Source organism: Diplotaxodon limnothrissa, linkage group LG13 (assembly GCF_057381915.1).
Source record: "Diplotaxodon limnothrissa isolate DT_005_m linkage group LG13, D_limnothrissa_male_GT1.1, whole genome shotgun sequence".
NCBI lineage: Eukaryota > Metazoa > Chordata > Actinopteri > Cichliformes > Cichlidae > Diplotaxodon > Diplotaxodon limnothrissa.
In genome coordinates, this window is record NC_140608.1 from 10,930,833 (window position 1) to 10,958,389 (window position 27,557).

The 27,557-nt window shown below is 38.9% G+C and overlaps 1 protein-coding gene across 2 annotated transcripts in view; it reads left to right on the forward strand.

Annotated features, from left to right (window-relative positions):
* The window catches only part of LOC146619880 (cGMP-dependent protein kinase 1), a 96,625-nt gene that overhangs the window by 62,201 nt on the left and 6,867 nt on the right, over positions 1–27,557 (forward strand). For both annotated transcript variants that reach the window (XM_085369790.1, XM_085369789.1), the window contains exons 4-9: positions 2,767–2,872; positions 7,877–7,940; positions 12,522–12,599; positions 14,185–14,279; positions 22,550–22,615; positions 25,504–25,578. In XM_085369790.1, coding sequence (XP_085225916.1) covers positions 2,767–2,872; positions 7,877–7,940; positions 12,522–12,599; positions 14,185–14,279; positions 22,550–22,615; positions 25,504–25,578 — 484 coding nt within the window. The remainder of the gene's footprint in view (positions 1–2,766; positions 2,873–7,876; positions 7,941–12,521; positions 12,600–14,184; positions 14,280–22,549; positions 22,616–25,503; positions 25,579–27,557) is intronic.

The window sequence follows — 27,557 nt, forward strand, 5'->3', positions numbered from 1 at the left end:
GCTAATCGACATAATGCTTTCCCAAGCTGCTTCCCCTCAAAAATAAAAATGAATGCCTGATGCTAACCCTTGGCCTAAACCTAACCATAACCTAATTGTAAGTCTGACACTAAAACCCCACTGTGAGTCCCACAAATGCCTTCAAACTCATGGGGAGAGGCATTTTGTCCCCATAACGCTGTTGGTCCCCACAAGTACACACACACACACACACACACACACACACACACACACACACACACACACACACACACACACACAAAGAGATGCCCTAACTAAAGTAACATTATTGATTATTACCCAAATTATTTTTCATCTTTCCCTAATGGTTAATCCACCAGTGAGCTCTTTAATTGAAATTATATTTTTGATGCAAAAACATCGTCATTGTTGCTATTCATTAAAAAAAGCAGAAAAAACAGTTAATACATTATTATTTTTTGATTAATATGTAAATTGACAGTGATTTTCTTCCATTCTTGAACAGACAAATTAATTTTAGTTAAAGGTTATGCTTTATTAATTTCTAATTTGTTAGAGAAGTCCAGTATGCTAGCTCGAATGTGGGTATAAAAATCTGAATTTGGGTCAGTAAATTCATAAACTTACATGTTTTTATCACTTACAGTTCAACAGCAGTGCAAAGATTGATGTTGTATTGCTGCAAGTGCCTTTGTACTGAAGTCACTTTTTTTCATCATCCTAATAATCTCAGCCATTCTCAGCAGTTCTTGCCTAACTTGTGATGTGTACCCTAGCAATTTTCCTCATATAAAAACACTAAAATCTATAAAATATTCCCCTAAAAAAGCACACTGTTTTGTTGACACAAAACGTTAGTTTCCTGTGTGTGTGTGTCTGTGTGACTGTGTGTGTGAGTGAATGCATATCACATTTATTAAGTGTCACACATACACTGTACGTGTTAAACTACTCCTGCAGTGACACGTTGAATCCTTATTAGCTGCAGACGCGCTGTTCTGCAGCTAAGCCTGCACACTGACTTCTCTGTTAGTGCCAGTAAGTGAAAAGTATTTTGTCTCTAATCAATAAACACAACACCGTTATTAACAAAACTTGATCTTATATCTTTAAATCTCTGCACAGAAGGGTCACACTGCATTTTCAGGCACACACATACACACTGATAAAATACTAAGCCGATTGTTATCTGATGTATTCTTTTCTAATGTTACCACATGTCCCTGTGGCCGGAGGGCTCCCTGGAGATTTACACTATTTCTGGATGGGCCAGATTGTGGATTTCTTTCTCTGTAGTGCTCATAATCAATTGCACAGCTGCACAATTGAAGCACTGAAGTCTTTTCTTGCAGAAGATAATGATACTTGCAATCATGAGAAACCAGTTGTGAAATAATTATCAGGAACTGCTATTTACAAAATGAAGTATTGAATCCTGAGAGTGACTGCACAATGTGGCCAAGCTAGATGAAATCTGTGTTTTTTGGGGGTTTTTTTTTTAGTTTTTGTTATTAATTTTCTGGCCCAACAATTCATTTCTTCTGTGAAACGGGTCTGAATGGTAAAATATAATGACATTCATTGGGTTAGAGGTCCATTGCTGTGATGAAATCCCTCATGGCCTGGTTTTCAACAGAGACTCCTCTTCATGACAGGGATCTGTTGAAGTAAAACATATTCAGATCAAAAGTGTCTACAAAGGACTTCAGAGAAAGAAGCGTTGAAGCTCAAAGCACTGAAAATGTCAATGACAGGAATGGTGAAAGACCCAGGCCTCAATCAATCAACGGCCAGGAATAAACATGGAAAAAGTGGAGAAAAATTCAATTTGATGCTACTTTTGCTTTTTGAAGGTCTAGATATTCTGCAAAAGTTCTGTCAGGTTGCATGTATTATTCAAAAAAGTGTCAAAAAGCATTGCATTGTACTGCATTTGTGCCATCTCTTACACACATCAGAGTACCCATGGAAAGATAAAACAGCTGAAACCACTGCCATCCAAAGACAAATCATCTTAGCTCACCTTATCCTAGTCTCAGAAGAGCTGGATTCTCTGTGGAACAGAGCTCTGTGGTCAAATGAGGCATATTTCTAAAGTTTTTAAGAAAAAACTGCATGCCAACATGTCACCTTCACTCCATGCATTGAAGCCTCAGGGCTTGCGCATATTGCAATCATTTCGGAAACAATTAATTGAGTCTAAACTGTTTCGGTAGGAAGGGTATTGGGATAGCTGCTTGTAATTTCAAAGTTGTAACTTTTGTTTTACAGTTTGATAATTGCCCTTAACACAAAGAGCAATCAGTAACTCTTAAAGTAAAAAAAAAAAAGGGCATTCACATTCCTGACCTTAAACCAATTAAATTCCTGCAGCATGACATCAAGCAAGCCATGCATGTGAGGCATTCCAAAAATACCAATTAACTCCAAATTGCTGAGTAAAGAGTAATTGTGCAGAATAGCTGCTATTTGCTGTTTCTAGATTAGAGGTTAGATAAAACATTTGGATGAAGATTATTTCCACTAAGGTAACTAAGCTTAACAACCGATAAATTGCTATAGCTAGTTAAAATTCACCAACACATACCTCAACACACCTACATTTCCTTCCTCATTTCAAGTGAATACAACATTTGTGATAATCATGTTGCACGCACAGAGCATGAAGCTTTTGCAGGCCTTGCATTATGTGTGCTGTTTTATTATTCTAATTGCTGGAGGACGAAAACTGTCTGCCACGACATTGCTAATGTTCATTTTAATCATGTGTGTTCTTCTTTCCAGCTCTAACAAATGTGAAATTGTGGGCCATTGACCGACAATGTTTTCAGACGATCATGATGAGGACGGGTTTAATCAAGCACACAGAGTATATGGAGTTTCTGAAAAGGTAAGGAAGCAAGGCAAATTTTCCAGCAGCGGCAGAAGAGTGGAACAGGTCTTTGATCTGCAAAGCAATGAATGAATTACCAAAATGAATTCAGGAAAATGTGTGTGAGCTGTTTCGCAGATGATCCCTTACTCCTCCATTTTGCCAATAATTATATAACTCAGCAATTATTTCTAGTGCAGCATAGGGAATGTCATTCAACATACTAGAAAAATATCTTGTAACTGTATCACCATCATCGTTTTCAGTACTTATCTGTATCAGAGGGCCCTGACCAATAATCACTTCTCTATTGCCAAACCTATTAACACTTAAAAGACCTGCGCATGCTTTTTCGGGGTCCTGCATGAGGTATAGGATAAAAGGAAGAGGCATCAAAAGACAGCCAATGATCAAAATGCATGAGATGCAATTGCCTTTTAAATATCTCTCACTCTCTCTGCATTCAGCTTCTTTTTTACTGTCATCCACTTTGAGCTTCATCAACCCAGTTATTAAAATTATATCATACCTTCACTCTGCTGCGTGCACCCCACACTATTTTTTGTTTTTTTATCATGACTTTTTTGGCAGAGTCGGTATTTGATCTGTGTCCTCTCATCCATTCACTCTGCCACAATTTTGTATAAATCTTCCAAATCACGAAGGCACATGTTCTCTCTAAAAGACTTTTCTCCCGAGGAAACCTTGTGAATCACTGTGATCATGATCAGGTTCTGTCAGTCCTGAGAGAGATGCAGTACGAGCTATTTTAAGTATTGGGCACAGTGCACAGGAAGGAAGCTTTTTACAAGGTATTTCTAACAAGTGCAAAGCAAGTTGTATGTCAGTATGTTCCAAAACAATCAATTCTGCTATTGTAGAATTTACTCAACTATGACTGTGCAACTTCACAGTGTACAGTAATGGAAGTATAGTTACTTTAAATATAATCTTTAGCTAAGGCTCAATGTTTTGGATAAAAACAAACAAATTTTTTTTTTTTAAAAAGGTAGAAAATGTTGTCTTTAACAAATTTAATTAGATGCAAATTTTGCAACATAGACACAATGCTGGTATACATTCAGGTTATTTAAAGCATATTTTCCTCAGTGAATAATTATTTGAAGAAATCTTTTTTTAAATTTTAGTTTAAAATGTAATTTTTGAACAGGAAGTCTCTTTGATAGTTTCAGTTAAACCAAAAACATTTTGCAGCTTAACTGTAACGACTGCTTTTTTTCCCTGCTTAAAATAGGACAGTCAGTATCCCTGCAGTCACAAAGATATTGCAAGTCAGCAAAGCTTTTGAAGAGCATGACTTTTTTTCTTTTTTTAAGGACAGTCTCCCGCTGGTCACTCAGAATAAATTCATTTCTTATCTGGAGTGCAGTTTCATGATAAAGCCAGACTTTAAGACAAACACAACCAAGAATCTATTTTAACCACATATGGAGCCCTATTAATATTTCATCTAAGATGTAATCTATTTTAGTGATATCGTTTACTAATAAAGACCGCAAACATTTGCAGTCCCTCTGCTGAGTATATTAGCACACACTGTTCAGTATAACAGCTCTTGCCTGTCAGGAGGACTTATGTAACAGTCCGACTGATAGACTAAGTAAATATTTAATAGGTGTACGTACTGGTTGTTTTGGGATCCCTTGGTGTGTTTGGTTTGTAAAGGGATACCTGGGGGGAGAAATCTGAGATTTATAACAGTGTTTGCAAACTCACAGCACACAGATAATTATGTTCCTGTTTAATTTCCTAGAAACAGATCTAATGAAAGTAATAAACACATATTGGTCACCGTGAGTTTTGTGCCCACCCGTTTAACTGCTGTGAAATTATAGAATTATTCTGACAAACAGAGAAGAAGAAAAACGGGCAAAGAAAGCCCCACGTTGTGCACGGGGGAATTGAGCGCGCTTGTGAAGATTGTTTTATTATTTTTTCTTTACATGTACAGACAGGTGACAAATGAAAGGAAAAACAAAATGATATGTTTAAGTAAGATGATGAGCCAAAAGCTTAAATCTGCATTGATAATGATTCTGAACAACTCTGAATCTCTGGTACTTTACTGAAGGGATGAGCTGCATTTTTTCAGAAGATAATTCCTTTTGATGTTTTAATAATAATGCTATAGAGAGCATTGTCTAACATATTAGTCTCTGTGGATAGTCTGGTAACTATGAAGTGCATAGTACATTAATTATTTTTATTCCCATCAAACCATTTAGTGTTTTTGTATTTCTCAACCTAAGTGAGTTTGTCCTTTAATTCGTTACCTGCCTGTGTTTTAAGTTTCTTATTGAGTCGCTCCAGGAAAAGTAATTTCAAAGCTTAGCTTTTTTGAAAAACTCGCCCAGCTTTAGAAAATGCACATTTCTATGAACTGATGTATTGTGGGCTTTTATTGAGATCTCTGTCCCCTTTCACTTCAGATAAAAGTCCAGCTATCAGGAAAACAGTACCTATTTGTAGGTGTTTACAGGATTCTAATAGAAAATTGTTTAAAATGGTATGCTTTATAACTGCACAGTCCCTAAAGCATGGCAGATCCACGCTTCCCCACAGGCCTTGTGTAATTACTCAGCTGTAACATAATTAAGCTGTTGAATCAGAAATTTACTGCGACAGACGCCTTTTGTTTGTGTCAACAGCTTCTCAGCTCGGGGGATTGAAACTCTCTCTGTTGCATGTACAGTAAGTGTCATGTGTTCATTGCTGAGCTGGTTAACTAGTGCCTTTGTCAGGGAAGCAGTAACACAAGGATCAGCACAGTGGCCGTGACAAGATGGTTTAGATTACTGGAATAAAGCATGGAAAATTAAGGGGGAGGGGAGATGGAGAAACAGAGAGGCAGAGCGAGAGAGTGAGACGATACGGGGAGATAAGCCCTTTGTTCACCAACGCGGGGTTATTTTCTCTCCTCCTTGATAAACATTAGGCTAGTTTTATTTAGCAGGGTTGATAGCAGGCAGCATTCATTCAGGCTGCCAGGAAGTAATGGAACAAACACTACGGGCTCATACTGGCGTATTCAACCGTAGGATGTGATGCCCAGCTGTGTAACTACTCATGCTGCCCATTTATGCTGGAAAATAGTACTAAAATACAGGCCATACAATAGAAAAATACAGATTTTGAGTGTTCCTGCTGCCTATATCTGAATTTGTTTGTTGGTTCTCAGATCAAAGTCATGCTGTGATTGAACAAAGTATGTCTAAAAATAGGATGAAAAAAATAATGATACCACACAGGAAGCAATAAAAAGCAAAAACTTGACAGTCACATGATAGCATTTAGCCAATAGAATAAAACATTAAAAAATATGCTGACAACTAACAATTTTAGAGCCTTTATTTGAGTGCATGTTTTGTGTTGGACCAATGCAGCTGTTTTATGTTCTGCTTAAAGTGGTGGAAAAACTAGCAGAAATAAAAGCAATTCTTTCCAGGAAAACTAACATCTAGTTGATGGCTTGTATAACAAGATGGATTTTTGTTTTTGTTTTTCTAGGTTAAACCGAATCATGCCATGAGAATGAAGACATTTTGATGCTTAGTTGAAAGAGAGTGTCTCTGAGCTCTTTGATTGCTTATGTGTATCCTATCCAAAGGGCACCTCAAACAAAAACAGTCTGAATCCTGGAAGTACTCCTACTCAAATCCTCTATTTCTGGTGAACTTTTGTTGATATCCACTGTTGAAACAATATGACATATTTGGAGAACAAACATTTGACAAGGAGCCTACAGATAAAATGAAATACTTAACACTAATAGAACATTTAGCTTTGGCAACAAGTCATATTTATAATTTGTAATACTGTGGCCAAGGAAGTACACCCTTGGCCTAAGAAGTATTACAATAGTTTCTTCTTAAACAGAAATAACTCATTTAAGTAGGCGTTTTTTTGTGTGCATGCACCAGAATCAAGACACCCACAATTGATCTTTCACTGAGGCTCTCCATAACTCACCTTTTCTTTGGTGAATATGCTAGCGTGCTTAGGATAAGCATCCTCTTGAAAAGGGCAGTTTCAGCTTCAACTTTTGGACAGATGGCCTAGCACATTATCTTAAAGCACTCTTTCATTTGATGCAAAACTGAATCAGTGAATCAATCCCTGGAGCAGCAAAGCAAATCATAACAATTTCAACACTGTGCTTGAAAGATGATAGACAGCTTTTCTCTGTGAACATTCTAGGGCTGCATGACACGTATCCACTGTACCCAAACACCTGCACTCTTTTTCAATCCCCTTACAGCATATGAATGTGTCACCTTCATGTCTGAATGAGCACCCTGGCCACTTTTCTGTAAAAGTCAGGAGAGCAGTTCAACTTTTTCACACTTTGTGTCCCTTTCAGCATGTCTGAACAGCACATAATCACCTTAAATGATGAATATGAGTTGCACAGCTCACTAAAAACGTCATTGTTCAAATTCTTTGTAGCTTGTGATAAAAGTAAGAGATTTTCAAGGCCCCAAGTGCAAGTTGTCTTTTGTACATTTAGCAAATATTGCCCTTATAGGAGATCCCAGGTGCTCTTCCTGACTGTGTAGGTATGTCTGAATGAGCCCGAATAAACCTTTCAGGAACATTAAGTTAAAGTGACTTTTCTCTCTAATGTTATTTATGTTAATGCAAATTTATGCAGACTCATTGTGATTGTAGGCACATGCAACCAACAAACCTGTCAAATGTTTCATGAAATTTTTGAGTTCTTGCTTTTTTAAAAGACATGTAAAATATGAAAATGACAACTTTATGTTTCAGGGGGGTTTTTTTCAATGAGGATCAAGATTTTTCAAATTTATTATTTATTTTTGCTCACAGCTTCCAAAAGGATATGCTTTCTTCCCTCAGCTTTATACTAAGCCTCCAGCTACACTGCTTCCTACAACTTTTTTTTTTATCTAGAAAAAAACAGAGGGCTAATTAGTAATATTCACTATGCGTGAAGCTGTGTATTCTCTCATATAAAAGCCCTTCTTTTTTCTTCTGCAGCGTCCCCTCATTCCACGGCCTACAGGAAGATATTCTGAGCAAGCTCGCTGATGTCCTTGAGGAGGTAAGTACCTTGTTGTGTGTGACATCTGCAGCCTACTTCTGACATGTCAAATGATTTTCATACATTCAGACTCTCCTATTGTGGTGAGAGGGGGGGAGGTGAAAATGATTCTAGAGGATGTGCACAATAGAGATTATTTTGGGTGCTAGGTGGGACAACCTGTACACAGCTGGGACTTCAGAGTACTGCTGCTCTTTGGTACCTGCTCGGTGTGAGATGACTATCTAAATTTTTCACTTACTAGGGGAGGAATTTCTGGAAATCAGTCCAGTAGAAACCATTTCAGTCTTCTCACATGAAGACATATATATATATGAGAAGGATAGGAGGATCCAAGGATCGTTGAGTGCGAGAGGAGCTGACCTGAAGGATAGGATCATGGCCAAGCTTGAAACCTGGATCCCCCATAGCCGGTTACCAAGACTACGTGAAGTACCCTCAGAAGGTCTGCTAGATGATGTTAATGCAGCACTTCGGACGATACCTACAGCTACCATTACCGAGACTAACAAGTTGATCTACAATACGGCAGCAGTGATCAGTGAGATGCTTGGCTACAAGTTGAACAGCCACAAGGGGCAGTACCCTCCATGGAGAGTGAGGCTAGAGGCTAAGATCAAGGTAGCACAGAGGGAGGTTCGCCAACTATTGGAGTTGCAGAAAGGTGCGATGAAGAAGGTGTGTAAGAAGTACAGGAAACTGTCCATACCTGAGGCCTTGGAAACTGCCAAGCAACGACTCATAGTCTTTGCCAGCCGCTTAAAGAGGTACAACAGACAGATAGAAGGCAGGAGAATAAACCAGCTGTTCCCACAGAACCAGCCGAGGTGTACTCTCAGTGGCAGGGGAACAATATGAGAACAGCACCACCAAGGCGGGAGACGGAACAATACTGGAACAGCATTTGGGAGAAGGATGCAACACATAACGGCAATGCTCAGTGGCTAGTGGATCTGAGGGCAGACCACAGCAACCTCCCTGAACAGGGTCCAGTAAACATCACAGTGGCAGATATCCAAGAAAGGGTCTCCAATATGAAGAGTTGGACATCACCAGGCCCCGACATGGTTCATGCCTACTGGCTGAAGAAGCTGACTGCACTCCACGAGCGTCTGGCAGCACAAATGAAACAGCTGCTAGTTGACGAGAGACACCCAGAATGGCTAACCGAAGGTCGGACGGTCCTGATCCCCAAGGACCCCAAGAAGGGACCGGTCCCCTCCAACTACCGACCAATAACCTGCCTCAGCACCACGTGGAAGCTCCTGTCAGGCATCATAGCGGCTAAGATGAACAGGCACATGGGTCAATACATGAGTGGGGCACAGAAAGGGATGGGCAAGAATTTTTTGGAGTTTTTAGTAGAGTTTTTAGTTGGGTAGCATCCAAAAGCTGACAATTATACATTTGTTTATGAAGTCTAGAAATTAGTTCCAATCAACATGACAAGCAATCATCCATGTAGCGCTGCACACAGACTAATTTTTGTTTAAACCCGTGTTTAATTGCTGTCAAACACTGAACTACTTTTAATATCAGTGTCAATTTATTGTTTCGTACCATTTGAAATTCACTAAAAATAACAAACATAACAAATAAACAGTGCATTGTATTTATTTTGAAGCCTCCACTTCATTTGTAATTATAGTCATTGTTGTTATTACTTAAAATGTAAATGTTTGCAAATATTATGCAGAAACGCAAAATTATCATACAGTAGATAATATGCCTTAATATATGCGACAACAAGCTAAGAATAATAAGAATAATTAATATTTTTTAAATATATAGCAACAATTACGAAAATAAAATACAGTATATAACTGTTTGTAGGTATGTGTGTTGATAACAGAAATATTAGTTCATGCATCTCAGCTGATAGCTGTTCAGTAGAAATGATATTTGTTGCTATAGCTGAAACATGAACAACATTGCCCTGCAAAGCAGTTACAAAGCAAATATTAACAGATGGGATAAAAATCATTCCAGAATTTATAACCTCTAAACCTAAAACTGACCTCTACAAGTGAGAAATGTAGGAAAATAAAGATGTAGAGACGATGAGATGAGAATGCACCTGTGAGTTAACATTAACATCAGCGATATTTTCCTTCACTTTAATATATCTCATGAATAAAAAAAACATAAAATAGATATTCATGTAATAAATAATAAGAACCTCCAGTTTCCAAAATAAAGAAACCGGTGGGATATATGACTCTGAATGGATTGTAGTCCTAACAAAACATTTCTGGAGGTTCAGAAATATGTGGAGAGTAACGGGAAAAGATTCTCCGAAACAATATCACAAGATGAAAGGCAGGGATAAATTAAACTCTAATAAAGAGTAAGGAGACAGTTTGTCTACGACAGCAAAGTCAATAAGAAATATTGCACGAATTTATAGTTTACAAGAAAAAAAAGATGGAAAAATTGAAAATATCAAGGTCCAGTACGGTTTTGAGTTTTCTTCCCTTGTGACTGCAGCTGTTGACTTTACAAATGTTTTGCTAATAAAATTTTAGGTTTGGCACTGATTTTTATACCAGACACCCCTCCTGATGCTATCTATTAATCTGGCCTGCACCAGCAGTCAGAGCACACTGTTTGTGAACTTGGGACCTTTTATGTGCTAGCTAAACATTCTAACTATCAAAATACATTCAACTTTCACGTCTATTTATGCTGCTATATTTTTGTCTAAGGAATGCTGGATAAATAAAATGGTGAGGAAACCTGTGAAAGTTGGCAAAAACATTGTGTGCTTCCATAGTGTAAAAGGTTAGCATGTTCACCTCATAAGCAAAAGGTATGATTCACAGTTGGGAGGAAGTACAAAGCCAACTTTGTGCAGGGGGTAACAAGCTAGTGTACAACCCAGGCTGTCCCAAGCCTGGATAAATGGGAGGGTTTCATCTGGTGTAAAAATATGTGCCAAATCAAATATGCAGATCAGCCTGCTGCTGGAAATAAAAAAGCACATGGAAAGACGTTTCTGCTTGTTGATACAGAATTTTATGGCTAACCTCGCAGGAATGTTGTACTTAGGTGAACAATAAAAAAAATCAGGTTCTAAAGCAAAGCTAGCAACAAGTTAAGAAAGCTCGAAATTCTATTGAATCATATCAACTTAATATTTTGTGTTTTATTTATTTATTTTTACAGTGTACAGTGTATAAACAGAAAGAAATGCTGCTAGGATTAACGCTACAGACAGCAGTCTTGATTTGATCAAGAATAACTATTTTGAAATGTAGTTATTTACACCATATTTAAATTGAAAACCAAGCCTATGTGGTGACAGGTGGCACATCTGTGGTGATCCACGCAGCCTTGTCAAAGAACCTTTCCATCTCTTTGATCAAATCACAACTATGTAACAGGCACAAACTGTCTTGCTACCATTTTAAATTATGTGTCATATTTCATTTGGCCCATTCAGGCCAAAGCAAATATCATATTTCACTGGGTCACATATTGATTAAATCAATTATCCTGCCCTACCGCTTAGACTAGTTATGAAAGATTGTTTTGGTTCATGACTGAGCTTTGGTTATTTGGATCTATTTCTTTTTTTCATCTCAACAATAATAAATAAACCTGAACTAACCGACGCATAACGACTTCAACATGCTGCGGACTACAAACTGTTTTCAAATGACACACGGCAGACAGGAATGTCTCTTCCTTAAATAATACACAGCAGACAGGAATGTCGCTGCTTAGTGTAAGGCGTTAGGCACCTTTCCTGGGTAAAATTGTGTGAGAATGAAAATCTGGCAAATGTCAGTCCCACTGTGGAGTCTATTTATGATCTAACAGGAACTATTGAGCTCTGTCTTTTGTCTAGACTTGTGGCCAGATGTGCAGCATTGTGTGTATTTTGCTGGAGAAACAGTTTATTGTCCTTCTGTTATTGTTCTGGATCATACAGCAAACATCATAATTTGATATTCAATTATTTCCATGATGCCAACTGTTATATAAAGTATTTAGTATAACCTAAGAAACTGGCCTTGGAGAAGAAGCATTATCTTCCTCTAGAGGTTTTCAACACAAGCCATGTGTGAGATGGAGCCTACTCAGTTCATGCTGCAACCATTCCAGCACCCACAACCCTGAATAGGATTACCAGGTGTAGAAAAAATGTGATTAATGGACGGATATTCTGTATTAATTTTTTTCTCAGGAAGGAAATGTGATTTCCCTTCATATTCACTGCAGAAACATTCATTTATTCATTCATTTTCTTTACCTGCTTTTTCATATTCAAGGTCACAGAGCATATCCAAGCAAGTAGTGGGTGGAAAGAAGCAAAATACCCTGGATAGTTTGCCAATCTGTGATTTTTAACAAGAAAAAAAGATATCTAATTGTGATTTATATCACTGCACCCAATTCAGGTTTTCCTCCTCTGAAGAGTACTTTTTGTCTCTGGTGAGAGTGTTTCACTTCCAGTATAAGAAAAGAGACAAATTAATTACATTGAACCTGAACTTCACTTCACTTCTCTTCTCTTCTCTTCTCTTCTCTTCTCTTCTCTTCTCTTCTCTTCTCTTCTCTTCTCTTCTCTTCTGACAGACACATTATGAAGACGGAGAGTACATCATCAGACAGGGGGCCAGAGGAGACACCTTCTTCATCATCAGTAAAGGAAAGGTAAGGACAGTGCGGTCCAGACTACCACCAAAACAATCATCAGCTGACATCACAATGCAGGGCATCGTGGTACATGGAGAATAAAAGACCCCTATTTTTTGATAGAATGGGGTGGAATTTTTGGGTGGAAGTTGGCTGTCATCAATCACCATAGGTTAAAGGAGAAGTCAGAAAGAAGCGCTGCCTCTTTCATCATCTCTTTCAGCAGCGACGGGGGTATCTTGGAAGGAGAATGGAGTCATTTGACTCCACTTTTCAGTAATCAGCACTGAGTTTCACACTGAGCACTGTCCTGTCTGGCTTCAACACTGTTGGAGTGCTTTCACATACTTTTCGTGAACATGTTTTGATGCCAGGATGGCTGCAAGTCTCCCTCCTCATTTTCTCTCTGCTTGTTGTCTTCATCTTCTCCATTCATTTCCTGTGCTTCCTTCACAGCTTGTTTCCTGTCTGTTACATCCACAAGCTCGCATGCTGTTTGTTTTCAGCAGGTATGACCACAAATTGATCAATCAGTGACACCTGACAGGGTTTTATAATGCTCGTCCAACAGTTCGCGTCCTCTAACCCCTACTATCACCTTGTTTTTTGGTTCGATTAATAATTTGGTAGAATTTGTTTTATCCAATTATGTTTCCTTCGTCTGGTCCCTTACATCCACAAAATGTAGATGGTACATGGTTTGTAATCTCACCTATACATCATTTGTATCATTTATAAATTGGGTAATGCTGTAATAAGAATGTGTTAGTAATATTTTAGTGCTTTATAATCCTAGTATTTTCCAGTAGTTCACATATGTGAGATGTGAGTGCTTTTGTTCCGTCCTGTTTTGTGTCCTTTTTCTTTGTACCTTACTTTGGCAGTAAACAAAAGCTGTAAATTTCACAAGGTCAGTAAAGTCACGTTGCACAACAGTATGGTCATGGATGTGTGGGTGCAGGAATGAACTCACATACATACATACACACCTGACCTTGTCAATGCTTTCTGCTTAGTTATTTCCACATCGCTCACTTTGGCTCTGTGTAGTCTACTTTACCTATAGGACTTTCATCCAGATTGGACGTCACCCAGCGCGCACACAATCACACTTTGTACCTCCTGTACTTCCTTTCTTTGTTTTGTGCCTGCTCCCACGTGAATAATTACGCTGTCACTCAGGTGTAGACAGTGCGCCGGTGCAGGATTTGCTGCTACATCTGTGCTGACTAATGGATGAAGACAAGATCCTTCAATTGACGAAACAATCGCCTTCATTCCCTTCCTCTAAAATCTACTCAGCTGCCATCACTTTGATTTGTAAAGTTTTCCGGCCCAGCAGAGCCCCATCACTCATGTTTCTTCTTGCTCGTGGCGCTTCCCAGATTCTTCATGGTGATGACAGTTACCTGTTTGAAACAGACTTGCGTTACAGTAGTGCTTCCTTTTTGTTTGTAGCAATGTGATGAACCTGACATTTTAAGACATGATTCCCTGTCTTGTCTTTAAATTAAAATGTTATCCATCTTTTTTTCTTGCTACACATCTACATGACATACATTTTCACTATTCTTCTCCTTAACTTTCCTTTCTGTTTTGCTAGGTTAATGTAACCAGAGAAGACTTGCCCAACGGAGAGCCTGTCTACCTCCGCAGCCTCGGAAAAGGAGACTGGTTTGGAGAGAAAGCACTGCAAGGGTAAGAGTGTTCCTAATAATTCTGCCGCTTCCAATTTATATCTCCCGTCTTCCATTCTTTCACTGCTTTCCTTCTAATTTTCACTCCCAACCTGTCTTTTATATCTTTTGTCTTAGTGTTAACTTGGCACTTAGCCTCCAACTCCTATCAATCTCCTTTCTTTCCGCAACTCACTCTTTTGAACAGCCTTGATAACTTGGCAAATGTTTGGAATTGCTTAAAGCTAGGCCATATTATGATAATTGATTTACTCTAGCTGTTCAAGGCAAATTTTCCACGCATGAAAGAAGAATTATTTCTCTGGACCGAAGGAAGCTTGTTAAATATGATATGAGAAAGAGTTTAAATCCACATGTCTTTTTTTATGCATTTCAGTCTATATTAAGGCGCGTTTTGATCCACAGTTGCTACTGTGAGCATTCTAATTTGTTTGGTTATGTAATAATTTTCCCATCTGCGTAAACAGCAACAACTATCTGCAGATGCAGCTATTTCACCTCCAGCCCCTTTTTTGAAGACCGTATAAATAAGGACATGCAGTGACTGTGGCACATTCATGTTTCTCAAGTTCTATTTTTGCCTAAATCGAGAAGGGGGTATGTTTAAGTGACAGCGGAGATCCCTCACAACAACACCGAGTGACAGCCTGTCTGTGCTATTTTGCACACACTGATGTCACTCAGAAAAACAACAGGGAAAAATCATTTATTGGGAGTAGGGTGGTGTTTGTCACAAAAGTATGCACTACCAATTCAAGTCTCATTTCATTTGAACAGTATTATCTAGCTTCTTTTCCTCTCCATTCTGTTATCAAGGATATCTCCATGATGTCCTTGGCTGTATTAATGAATTTCTGCACTCTTTCGTGAACATTTGCTATTAGCAGCTGTAATTCACACAGTGTATGTCGACTTGGAACAAACAGATATAAAACGAGATTACACACTTCTAACATTACACCACTTTGTACGTTATAAGTCTGAACCAGCAGTGTGGATTCTAGCTGTGAAGATGTCCCACAGGTCAGTTTTAAGTAACTATATTTAAAAATGATTCATGTCTGTTTCTAACATTTGGTTTGCTCAAAGTGCTCAAATACTTTCACTGTAGACACTTAGATGTTATAACAGTATTTTATAAACCTGGCGTCAAGACCGTTGTGCTGAAGTGATATTTTTACCCTGCTGTTTGCTCTTCCTTGTCAGGATTGCACCTCTCCATGGACAATGGATTATTTAACATCAGGGAGTGAAAAGATGGAAAATAGTCTGAAGTGTATTATGTCTATGAGGGTCAGGTAGAAACAGAGAAGATATGCATTCATGCATGCACATTTGAGTGTGTCCATACTTAGACAGCAGAGTTAGAAAAATAATGAAGATGTCGCCATCTTGTGGCTGCTGAATGTGAAAGCCACATAAAAATCAGCGCTCAGACTCATCGGCACTTGAAAACACAGACCGAATCAAAGCAGCGTGCTGTGGAAAAGAGATTTTATGTCAAAATAATAAATATAATGTTTATTATTAAAAGAAATAATTTCAATCAGGTTTTGATGAGTTTTGATGGTGTGCCAACATATAAAGATAAGGGGGTTTTCCTGACTGCACACATTTGTCATTTGTTTCTATCGTGGCTAGAACAGAGGAGTTAAAATTGAAGATGCCTTGATCCCGTGCTTTATCAAAGTATCACATGACCTGTGAATAAATTAATGTAAACTTAAATTTAAATGAAAAGTCTTTTCTTTTAGACATATAACAAGTTAACAAGGGTTGTCATTGGCCTCCAGGCTGCACTTTGAGAACACTGGCTGCTGGATGATATTCAGACAGCAGCTTGAATTGCACAGATGGTTGGGCTTTCCCTAAATGTAAAAGCTAATGACTAAAAGATAAAAGATGACAGAGCATTAAAATGCATGTGGGACATGTTAGGCATGGAAAGCTTGATTTCTTAGGGGAGGGACACGTCTGTTGTTGTTTTGAAGTAGACATTTTTTAATGTTTTACGCACATGCATTAAAGCTAAAAGTGCTGTTTGTTGAGTAAGAATCAAACACAAAGCTCTAACACATCATGAATGTAGCAGCTATTCTGATTTTGAGGAATTCGGCGACTTCTTTTAAGTGCTGCTAAAATTATGTAATGGAAAAAAAAAAGTTTAATCACCCTGATGATTTTCACCATTTAATAATTAGTTATTATTAATCTCTGGGTCTCTGGCACAGCGTGTCTTTTGTCCCGTCTCCTCGCCTCAACCCCAAACAGTCGCAGTCAATGGCTTCGCTTGCCTGATCCTGGTTCTGTTGGAGAGTTTTTCCTTTTAAAAGGAAGTTTTTCCTTCCCACTTGTCACGGTACTGGGTCGTGTGACCCAGTGTTTGAGTTTTATTTATTTTTTTGTATTCATTTTCAATCTAGTTAAATTCTAGGTTGCTGTTCAGACCTTATTTCTTAGTTATTTCTGTCATCTCTGCCTGTACTCAGTCTCCGTGGTTCCTGCGTCTATGTTTCATGTCTATGTGGTTATGTTAAGTTCATGTCATGTTTTATCTCCATGTCTATGTCTCCGTGTTTCCTGTTTTATTTTGTAAGAGTCTGGTGTTCTTTGTTCATTGTAGTTAGTGTTACTCTCCCCTGTGTGTTCTCATGTGTCTCCACTTCCCCTGATCACCTCATGTGTGTATTTAAGTCCTCAGTCTTCCTTTGTTCGTTGTCGTGTCGTCTGTGTACCTCCCCTCTGGTCAAGTTAGGTGTTTTTCAGGAGTCTGTGCAGTTCATGTTTGCCATTTGGTTTATGTTGTTTTTCATGCAGCCGCATGATGAGGTTCCGTGCAGGTCATGTTCATGTCTGTTTTCGTCACGCCATTTGGTTCACAGTTTCCATGCATCTGCACAGCGTTCTGTTCACGGTGGTCATAGTTTTTCCTTTCAGTCAGGTTAGTGTTTTTCCAGTTTAGGTTTTTGGTTAGTTGCAGTCTCTCCCTGTTATGTTTTGTCTACTCCATTCTGCATCAGCCCAAATAAAGGCTCGCTTTCAGTTTAAGTTCACTCCCGTCTCCTCGCCTGTGTTCGCGCCTGGGTCCACCACACACACTCTCCACACGGTCTGCCCCCGCTGGCCGTGACACCACTGTCACCAAGTGCTTGCTCATAGGGAGCTGTCTGATTGTTGGGGTTTTCTCTCTATTATTATAGGGTCTTTACTTTACAATATAAAGCACCTTGAGGTGACTGTTGATGTAACTTTAAATTAATTTAACAGGATTTAATTGAAGTGCAGCATATGCTTAGCATTAATATTATCCATGATTCATTACTCATATCACTCATTTGTTGGGAGTGAGGGTTTTGCACATGGACTATACAGCAGGATAAATAGTCAGTGGTTATCACAATATACTTTGAAATGTTGTGCAGTTTTGAAAGCTCTTCAAAGCATGCTTAAGAGCATCTTGTGCTTTGTTTAATCAAGAGAAACACTTTTGTTCAACAAACTGCTATCTCCGGCTCACTGTCTCTTGTTATAAACACCTTTTGTCTTAGAGTGTCTTGAGCTGGAGAAGCTTATTTGACTATACCTTTGATGGTCAAGGGTGTCTCGCGAATTGAAAGGATGGAGATGCTGGCCATCTTGGAACTAGGCTTTTGATCAGAGGGCTCTTCTGCTGGGCTTTCTAATCTTTCTAATTAGGAGTTAACTGTGCATGTCCTTGCTCATGAAACTCAATAGCCTATACTCAAAGGCTACTCTGTCCATCTGAAGACGTTGCCTTTGATCTGTGAGAACAACATATTTACAAATCAAAGTCAGTTCCCCTGCCAGCTATAATGGTTTGCGAGAGCTTGTGTGAGTGCTGGCGTGAGATGTGTATACGTTAAGGCAGTAGAACAAATATCAAATTATTCTCTAAGGGGCTTGCACATCTATAGGCCCTGAATGACTACAATATATATGTACCTCTTCGCAGTGATGGATGTTCCGGGAAGAGACGCACTTCGAGGGTGATATGTTGTTTGTACTTAAGGAGAACATATCTGATATCACATTCCTCATGTCACTGTGATGTGTTAACTTTCATTGGAGGAGTTGGACCATCACCTGCATAGACAATGTGTGACCTGACCTCCAACTCCTGAGTGTATTTTGTGTGGGTATGGTTGTGGGAATGTTCCAGCTGAAGGTGCTATTTAAAAAAAGAAGTCTGATGTAACTGGGAGAAGTTTGATTGGTATCGGTGTCAGAACACCTTCAGTCCAACAATAGCGCTCTGATAATTCACTGTGAGAGTTTGTAATAGTGTGGATATGTTGCCACTATTGCACAAAATCATCACTTTCCCTTCACTCCAAGCCTCATTCTATTAATAGATTTCCCCCGAGTCACCGCTTTAGCTTCTATCATTCATTTAGTATTAACTACAATTCTGAATATTTTACATTGCTTTGTCTACGTTCTCTCAAATTTTTCACATTTTGGTAACTATACTATATACCCAGTATTTGTTGTTGATTTGGAAGCAGACACATTCATATGTATATGTTTCGATTTATTCACAATGTTCTGTCTGACCACTGATACAGGTATTTGTGTGATTTTGTGTTTCTTTTTAATTTAAATCGGTACAGACAGCTGTTGTGGTAAAGAGGGAGCTGAGCGCAAAGGAAAGGCTGACAATTTATTTATCAATCCACGTTCCTCCCCTCACTTATGACTATGGACTGCAGGAGGTGACCAAAAGAATAAGATTTAACAATATAATTGGCAGACACCCTTTGGAACTTGCTCCAGGGTGACAAGCTTGATCTTTCGGGTAGAGACACTTTTCACATCAAAAGAACCAACTGAAGTGGTTTAGGCACCTGGCTGGGATGCCTCCTGGATGCCTCCAAGGTGATGTGTTTCATGCATGTCAAAGCCCCAGGACCACACCCACCAGGGGAGAGAGAGGTCTAGGTATCTCTGCTTAGATTGCTCTCCCCAGATTAGAGGTATGTGGATAAATAGATGCTGTATTTGGCCTGCCACTTGTTCTGCCTGACTCCTCTGCAAAAGAAGTTGCTACTTTAATCTCAGTGAGACTTTTTATTATTCGAATAAAATCTATTTTTTAACTTTAATAGACACACACACACACACACACACACACACACACACACACACACACACACACACACACACACACATATATATATATATATATATATATATATATATATATATATATATATATATATTGGTTTAAATATTGGTTTAAAATATGTCGCTCATAGGGGGTCATATGATTGCTGGGTTTTTCTCTGTATCTATTATTGTAGGATGTACTGCACAATATAAAGCGCCTTGAGGCGACTGATTTGGCACTGTATAAATAAAATAAAATTGAATTGAATTAAAATAGATATATATAAATATATCTCAAAAAATACCTCAGCCACAGAAATTAAAGCCTGAACCATTAAATAATTGTCACAAAATTCTCATTTTATGAATCTGGAGTGTTTATTGAACATTCTGACAGTGTTTTTTTTTTCTTTTAGAGAAGGCATTAAATTTTATTCTGCATGTATGACTTTTAATTTAAGTCATTTTTACTACATGTATTTTTGTGCAATTTATTGTTTAAACATTTATTCAGGTTTTTCACTAAAAGAAACACACACACACTGATGTTGTAGAGGTCTTACTTGGAACATTTGGTGTTGCAGGGTTAAGCACAAACCAGTGCCTGCATCCTCCACAGTCACCTCTAATTCTTGACCCAGTCTTAACCTGGCTTTTATTCTCCCCCACCCTGCCCATAGCTACTGCCCCACTCTATGCCTCCAACCATAAATTATTTTCATAACCCCTTTCCCAGGACACCAGATCACTGTCCAATTACCATGTTCATTTCAACTGTCTACTGGAAATCAACACCACAGGCTCTTGTGTAAGTCCAAAGGACATTCCAGACACAGCATGCAGCTGCTTTTAGTGTGACACTACTTGTGGAAATGTGTGTGTGTGGCTGCTTTCCAGTGCATTTCTTCTTGTGCCACAATTAACAAGTACTGAGCCATCTTTGGCTTAGGCTCAGCTTAGGCTCAGCAGTGTGAATCACACTGACAGATATTGTTTAGGGATTGTGTTTCAAATAGAACATTGCCAGTATCACTACCATGGCGCACAAAGTTGTTTTCCTCAGCTATAGTCGAGCAGCAGGGGACAGGTGTAAAATGCTTCGTCTAATATGAAACCCTTGAGGTCTCTGAAGGATGATTCATGCTTACATAAACACTTTTTTTTAATATAGCCCGTGGCGTTATGTTGTTTCGTTGTATCACCAAGGTTAGTGAATGACGCATACATTGTACACTTCCTTTTATGAGACAAGCCTTTGTAAAACATTGTGTACAGTTGCTCGTTATAACTGCTGAATTGTGTGTAATTCTAATGAGTTGACCTCATTTATCTTACCTTGACTTCATCCACTCAGGTTTCTCTTCATTTTTGCTCATGCTCTTGTTAAACTGCTTGTGATTGGCTCGTCTTCTCAAACAGAAGGTTTGAACACTAGGTGGGTGGGGCTTTTGTGTTCTAAGGTAGAGCAGAGAGCACTGAGAAAGCCATACTAAGGATACATGTTCAGAAACTGTGTTTAGACAAGTTTGAAGCTGGAGCTTGCTCACAGGGACTACTTGCACAGACGCTGACCTCATTATTTGAAACTTTGGTCATGTTTAATATTAGCATCAATCTTTGTAGCACTATGACAGAAAGATCAAATGTTTTAAAGACAAAGTTGGATATAATGGACAAAGTTCGTTGAATATGGAGGTGCCAAGCAGGAAGAAAACAGGAAATACATGGATGTGATGAAGGAGGACATGCAGAGGGTTGGTGTGATAGAAGAGGATGCTAGGGATAGGGGGAGGTGGCAGATGATCCACTGTGGTGACCCCTTAAAGGGAGCAGACAGAAGAAGAAGAAGAAAATAATTATACTTTCAAGGTTTTCAAATCATTGGCGGTTTGAGTTACAGACCACTATTCTTTTACCCATTAAACTGCTTGCTAATACTGCAAGTATGTCTATGTCAATTGTTTTGAAAAGTGTTGGGGGCAAGCAGGAGAACAGGTGGAGAAGTGTTGGCCAGGGTATTGCATTAAGAGCATGGATGGAGGTCCTTGGAGCTTAACAGAGGTGAATGAAATTCTGTAACACAGCTAGCTTGAGAGCCTCAGTTCTCGTCTGTTAATATATCCCTAGCCTCCCTTCTCCTCTGTAGTCCTCACCTTTCAGTGTTTTTTTGTTCTTCCACCAGCTGTGACCTTTATTCAGACGGGTCAGCAGCAAGAGCGAGGCAGAGTGTGTGTGAACATGTGCGTGAGCATGTGTGTTGGGCGAGGGGGGGTTGTGGATGTGTGTGTTTGGACGAGGGAAGGCAGCAGTGGGAGTTCACATGGCACGAGGAGGAATTGTCACCTCACTTCATTGAAATAGGTTGCCATATGTCTTTGAGTTCAGACCAGGCACAGACAGTGTTTGTCCCAGGCTAGCTTCTGTTAGTGCCCCAGCTAAAATGAATCGACTCTTTTTAAATCTAGAAAGTAGACAGTTTTTGGCTTTTGATTTGCTCCCTTCTGGGATATTATAACAATCTTATAACCAAATCTTCAAATCTTCTTTCTATTTTATTTTATTACTTTTTTTACTTATGGATACAGTTTGAACTAATCTGCTTATGGGAAACCACCCGAAGAATTTTTCACCTGGTTTACATTTTTTAGTTTGTACTGAAGTGGATAACACTATCCTCAAATTGGAAACTTTTACAGAATTACTACACAGGTGTCCTTTGTTAGGGGGGTGCCCTGGGCAGTGCACTGGTTCAGATTTAGAGCTAATCCCTGTGGGGCTCGGTGTGGAAAAGAATTTTCACAGTAAAGGATGGAGTCTTGGGATACGGACTCAGAGGATTCGTGCGACTGGGGTGACTCGTCCGAAGAAGGACTGTCATCAGAGGAAGATGAGCTTGATGTCAAATATGATATAGAGTAATGCAAATTCTGCAGTGATATGTTTCCTGACAGTGAATTTAATGTATTTTTATTATGTGTCAAGTTTGCATATGAAGTGATATGACAGATTTCAATCACCTCCATGATATGGTCTTTAAAATGAATGAAAATATTATTTTATAACTGCAACACACTTTTTTAGGATTTGATCAAAGTTTTAGTTTTGAAGTTGTGCCTGATTGTGTTGTGTGTTCATTTTCTCCAGGGAGGACATCAGGACAGCCAGTGTCATTGCTGCGGGCGCAGTCACCTGTCTAGTCATCGATCGAGAGTGAGTATCAATAAAATCAATCCTCAAGGGAACTAGTGACTTTTCTACACCGTCTGTACTCATTTACATAAAAAAATGGAAGCAGCAATGAAACAAACCTACAAATTTTGATTTTGCTGAAACATCAATCTGAGGCCACTTCTCCTCATTTGTGAGTGACCACGGCAGACGTACGCTTGATTTAGACCAGTGGTTCTTAACCTGGGTTCGATCGAACCCTAGGGGTTCAGTGAGTCGGTCTCAGGGGTTTGGCAGAGCCTCCACCATGACATGCATAGCTCATTTTGTGCACCAGTAAAAAAATCACATTTTATTTTCAGTAAAGAGGGGTTCAGTGAATGCGCATATGAAGCTGGTGGGGTTCGGTACCTCCAACAAGGTTAAGAACCACTGATTTAGACTTTAGATTGCAATGAATCTTTGCAGTGCCAATTGACGTAACCGTAAGCGGCTGACATCGTCATCAACATTTATGGTTGTGTTTCTGGTGCATTATGCACAATTCAATAAATTTGAGAAAGAGGTTGTGTATTGGGTCATGACTCAAGTTAATTAGCGTATCAACCTTTACAAGTGGCCACGACACATTTAGTTGGTGTTTGGCTCAAAACATCAAGGCTTTCCAAAATTCAATAAATTCAATAAATGTGTAAAAAGGTCCTATACTAGGTCATGAGTCAGCCTAATTGGTATCTCTTTTATATTTTAGAGCTTAAAAGGTGGATTTAAACGACAAACATTAAATTATACATTTACAAACTTTAATATATTCAGAGGGTGTGCTGTTGCAGCCATATTTGGTTTGGTATGACCAGTTTATGTTAGCTGGTGTTACATAATGCAAGCATTTGTATTCTGTAATACAAATGTTATTGCTTAAGATTGCTAACTTCATGAGTCTTCCTTTCTTGTTTTATTGCATTACACTGCAATCCAAAATGTACGATTTTAGTCTCTACAGGCACTGCATGTCAGCCGATGTTAAATAGTTCTGCTCTACATTAAATTTTAGAGATGATAAAAGTTACAAAAATGTAATCACGCCATCATCTAAGCCTGTTCAGTTTCTATGTTCAGGGCTCAGCTTGATTGTCATGTAAATATTTTCCACACACAGAACAAAGAAATTAACTTATTTGCATTTGCTTTGTTCAGTTATGCTGGAAAATCAGGTGTAACGTGTCCAGAATCCAAGAATTTAAATATATGCTAGATGCAGGAATGACTAACAGCTGCTATTTTCTCCACTGATTTTTACCTAATCACCCCACAGCACAACTATGTTTGTCTGAGCTCAAACATTTGCTATTTTCCCCCAGTTGCAATAATGCAATTTGACATTTAATTACAGTGTTTATAATGTTTAATAATAAGATTAAGCTATTGTATATCTGAAAAAGTTCATAACCGCTTACTTTGTAAGGAAACAGCCTGTCTAGTAGCATCGCTGTCTCTTGCATTAAAAAGAGACAGGCTGTGTGGGGAGAGGAAATGGTATCAGCTTTCCAAGGGGCTCCCTGTTGCCTTAGGGAACACAGCAGGCACAAATGGGCCATCCTCAAAGCTAGCAGAGGGGATAGTGAGTGAGTCATCCAGTGCAGGTGATTACTGCTGCCTTTCATGCAAGCAGCTAATGCTGCCACGGCCCACAACAAAAGTGGTTCAGTGTGTGTGTTTGTGTCCCTCAATCAGGCTGGTTTTGGTGCAGAATATTTGTTTTTGAATCTTTTGGTATTCTGTGCCCTTCTGTTTATTTTCTTGATAGCCGTGCATGTATGACGCTTAGAAATCAAACAGTGTGCACGCTAAGAGGTAAAATAAGGATAATTACAGGAGCCGTGGGAAAGCGAGAGAGAATAAAAAAAGAAGCAGCAGGGATTTACTGGCTCAGTCCAATAGACACTGTAAGCAGCAAAAAATTTAGAGAAAAGCTCAGCTCAGAAACAGCCCTAGCTAGCAGGCATTATGGTCTCAACAGGAGAAAACACCAGATGCAGTGCATCTTCTAGCTGACAGCTTGATGAGCCCTGCTTGAAAAGTGTCAGCTAGTTGTTCTTCCAGGATGTTTGGAATCGTTATTTTGCATAGAAACCCATACTTCAGGGAGAAATGAGGCGAAACACGGGAGTTATTTTTCATGTACCAAACCTCTCAAGAAATTTGGAGGATTTTATTTCAGCAAGTTATTATGCTGTGAAGCTTATTGTTCTGTAGATCCATCTAATATGCTCTAACTTATTCTTTAACTTTCAGAATTTGCACTTTTCTTCTTATCATAATTAGAAATACAGAGGAATAAAAATATGTTGTTGCTCTGCTTCTATCACCTAAATCACATAACGGATTTATTTAGTACTGAAAAAGATATAAAATATTGTCATGGGAGGAGTTTTACCTTGCATAATATCAAATGATTTCTTTATCACTCAACACAGTGCATTTTAAATTTTTTATTTATTCTCTAAATATTCATGCAAAGCGTCTACTTTTGTCTCAAAAATCTCTCTCACCCACCATCTGCTATCACACTGTTTTACACCTCTTTGGGGTAGATGTGTCTTCTCATCTGTCTCCTCGTCTGCGATTTTTAGAGGCTTGTCTCTAAAAGCAGACTGATGAATATTTAATACTAACTGGGAGTGTGTATGGCAGATTGGTCATACTGTGTGCCAGCTTCTTATACAGATATAAGGTGCTTTGTTCCCTGTAACATAAGCTAACAGTAACAGATTCATATATTCTCATAGAACGAATCAGAATATATGTATCTTTGTTCCTTACACTTATGCTCTGTTACTTAGACCTGCATTGTCTGTAGATTTTCAAGCAAAACAGTGTCAAAAATTCTTCACCAGGTGCTGTTTTAACTGTTACTGTCTGTGTTTCAGTTCATTCAAGCACCTGATTGGGAGTTTGGAGGATGTATCCAGCAAAGGCCATGAGGATGCTGATGCCAAAGCCAAGTAAGACAAAGAAAAAAATCATTTATACTCAATGTGACTGCCTAGCGCCTGCAGTGTTTTGCAAAGAGACATGCTGGCCGGCTGTTAATGCTTCATGCCGTTACTTCTGTTATATAATAATGCAACACTCTGTGGGAAACAGAAAGAATGTGCTATAACCTTCACCTCTATTTCTGGAGGAATTAATATGTACTTTATCTTCACTATGGGAATAAGAGAATGGCTCTATAGAAGGCACTTTGGCATTGAGGTGGGAATCTAGAGGTTCTTTTAGCCATCTCTTGGCATAATCTGATACCCCACTGATTCAGCGCTATGTTGAGAGTCAAGGTGAGTAGAAACAAGAACCCAGTAATGACAGTTTACAGGGAGCCAGAGAGCAGGAACAGCTTATCCCATATGTAGATAGATTTAGAGAGACAGAGAGAACAAGAGGGTGACAAAACAGACTAGACGTCTGCCCGGTGCTGTGGATTTCTAGCTGAGAGTGCCAGTGATCTTTTGCAAGTCAGTGGCATGTTATCAGCAGAGCAGTCAAGAGCAAAACATACCACCCGGGTTGGAAAGAGGCAACAAGAAACCGATGGGTATAACAGGGGGCGTATAGTGCCCTACCTCTGGCTTTCGGCCCTGGCCAGATCTACTTTATGGCTCCACTGATGATTGTTTGGCCTGCCAGTAGATCTATGATAATATGATAACATAATATCCAGTGGCTGTCAGCATGAAATGATGATCAACAAAATATTGTTGTGTTGTATTAGCAGAAGCCTTGGTTTTACGATCCAAGCCTTTACAATGACCCACCATGAAGGGTACGGCATCTTGTGTGGCAAAATAAAAAGATAGGAGAGAATTACAGTGTTCTACATTATCATTCTATCACCTAGATAAGGTACCCGAGTTAATTAGGTCTATGTCACACAGTGCGACTTGCAGACAGCTTAAAAGATTCCTTAAGCAAGTTAGATTTTATGCAAAGGAGTAACAAGTTGTACTTTTGCATGACAAATGTTTATAACTTTATCATCGAGCCAGAACTTTAACTCAAATTAGACCCACTCACCTTCTCTGCTCTCTCAAATCTGTCTCATCACCCTGATTAGGGCAGCTTTCCCTGCTGCGTGCTGTGTTGTCTCTTGCTGGCACTCCCCACTCAGCAGAGCACGTTTGCTTCTTGTTGAGGAAAGCCTGAGTCAGGATCCCTCTGAGATGGAAACTGTCTCTAATTGGTCACAGTGGATAAGCACATTTCAGTAGTGCTGTTGCTGTACAGGAAATTACAGCTGCTCTCTGCGGGGCTGACAGGTCTTTTCTTCAAAGACTAGCTCCCTGTCACATGCTACTGTATATGCACACATTGTTTTTGATCAAGGCCTTGTTTCTCTGAGAAGGAGATGCTACATTCTGCACACTGCTACTGCATTCATAAAAACTTTTATGTATTCTGAGGTGAGGGGAGAATTTAAAGATAAGACAAAGTAAAAGAAAAAAGCTGATTTTCTCCAGCGATGCAGACTTAACAGAAAATGTCTTATAGAGAAATCTGAAATTATGTTGCCTGTATATCCTGAAGCTTTATGTTTACCCTTTATTTTTAAAGGAATAAAATCATCTAAAAATAATCTTCTGCTTCTTGTCGTTAAAATTATATTCGTCATTTAAATGCACCAGTTTTATTCCCCACTCTTTGCTATTAAAATGTTCTAATTGCCCTTTCAAGCAGCTATTTTCACTTACCTTTAATCAGCAATTTGGGCCCTTCTGGTGAAAAAACCCTGAATAACTAAAAATCTATGAGAAAATATGACCCACTATGACTCAGTGGGTCCTGTGTCTTTTGGGAGTGTAGATGTTCAATAAACAGGAATCACCCATAAATAAAAGTGACATTTAAGTCTGGTTTAAGGTCAGAAGTGCTTTCTTCTCCTCTTTCTGCTCCCCTGAGTCAGTCTGATGAAGAAGAACTGGGGCAAAGT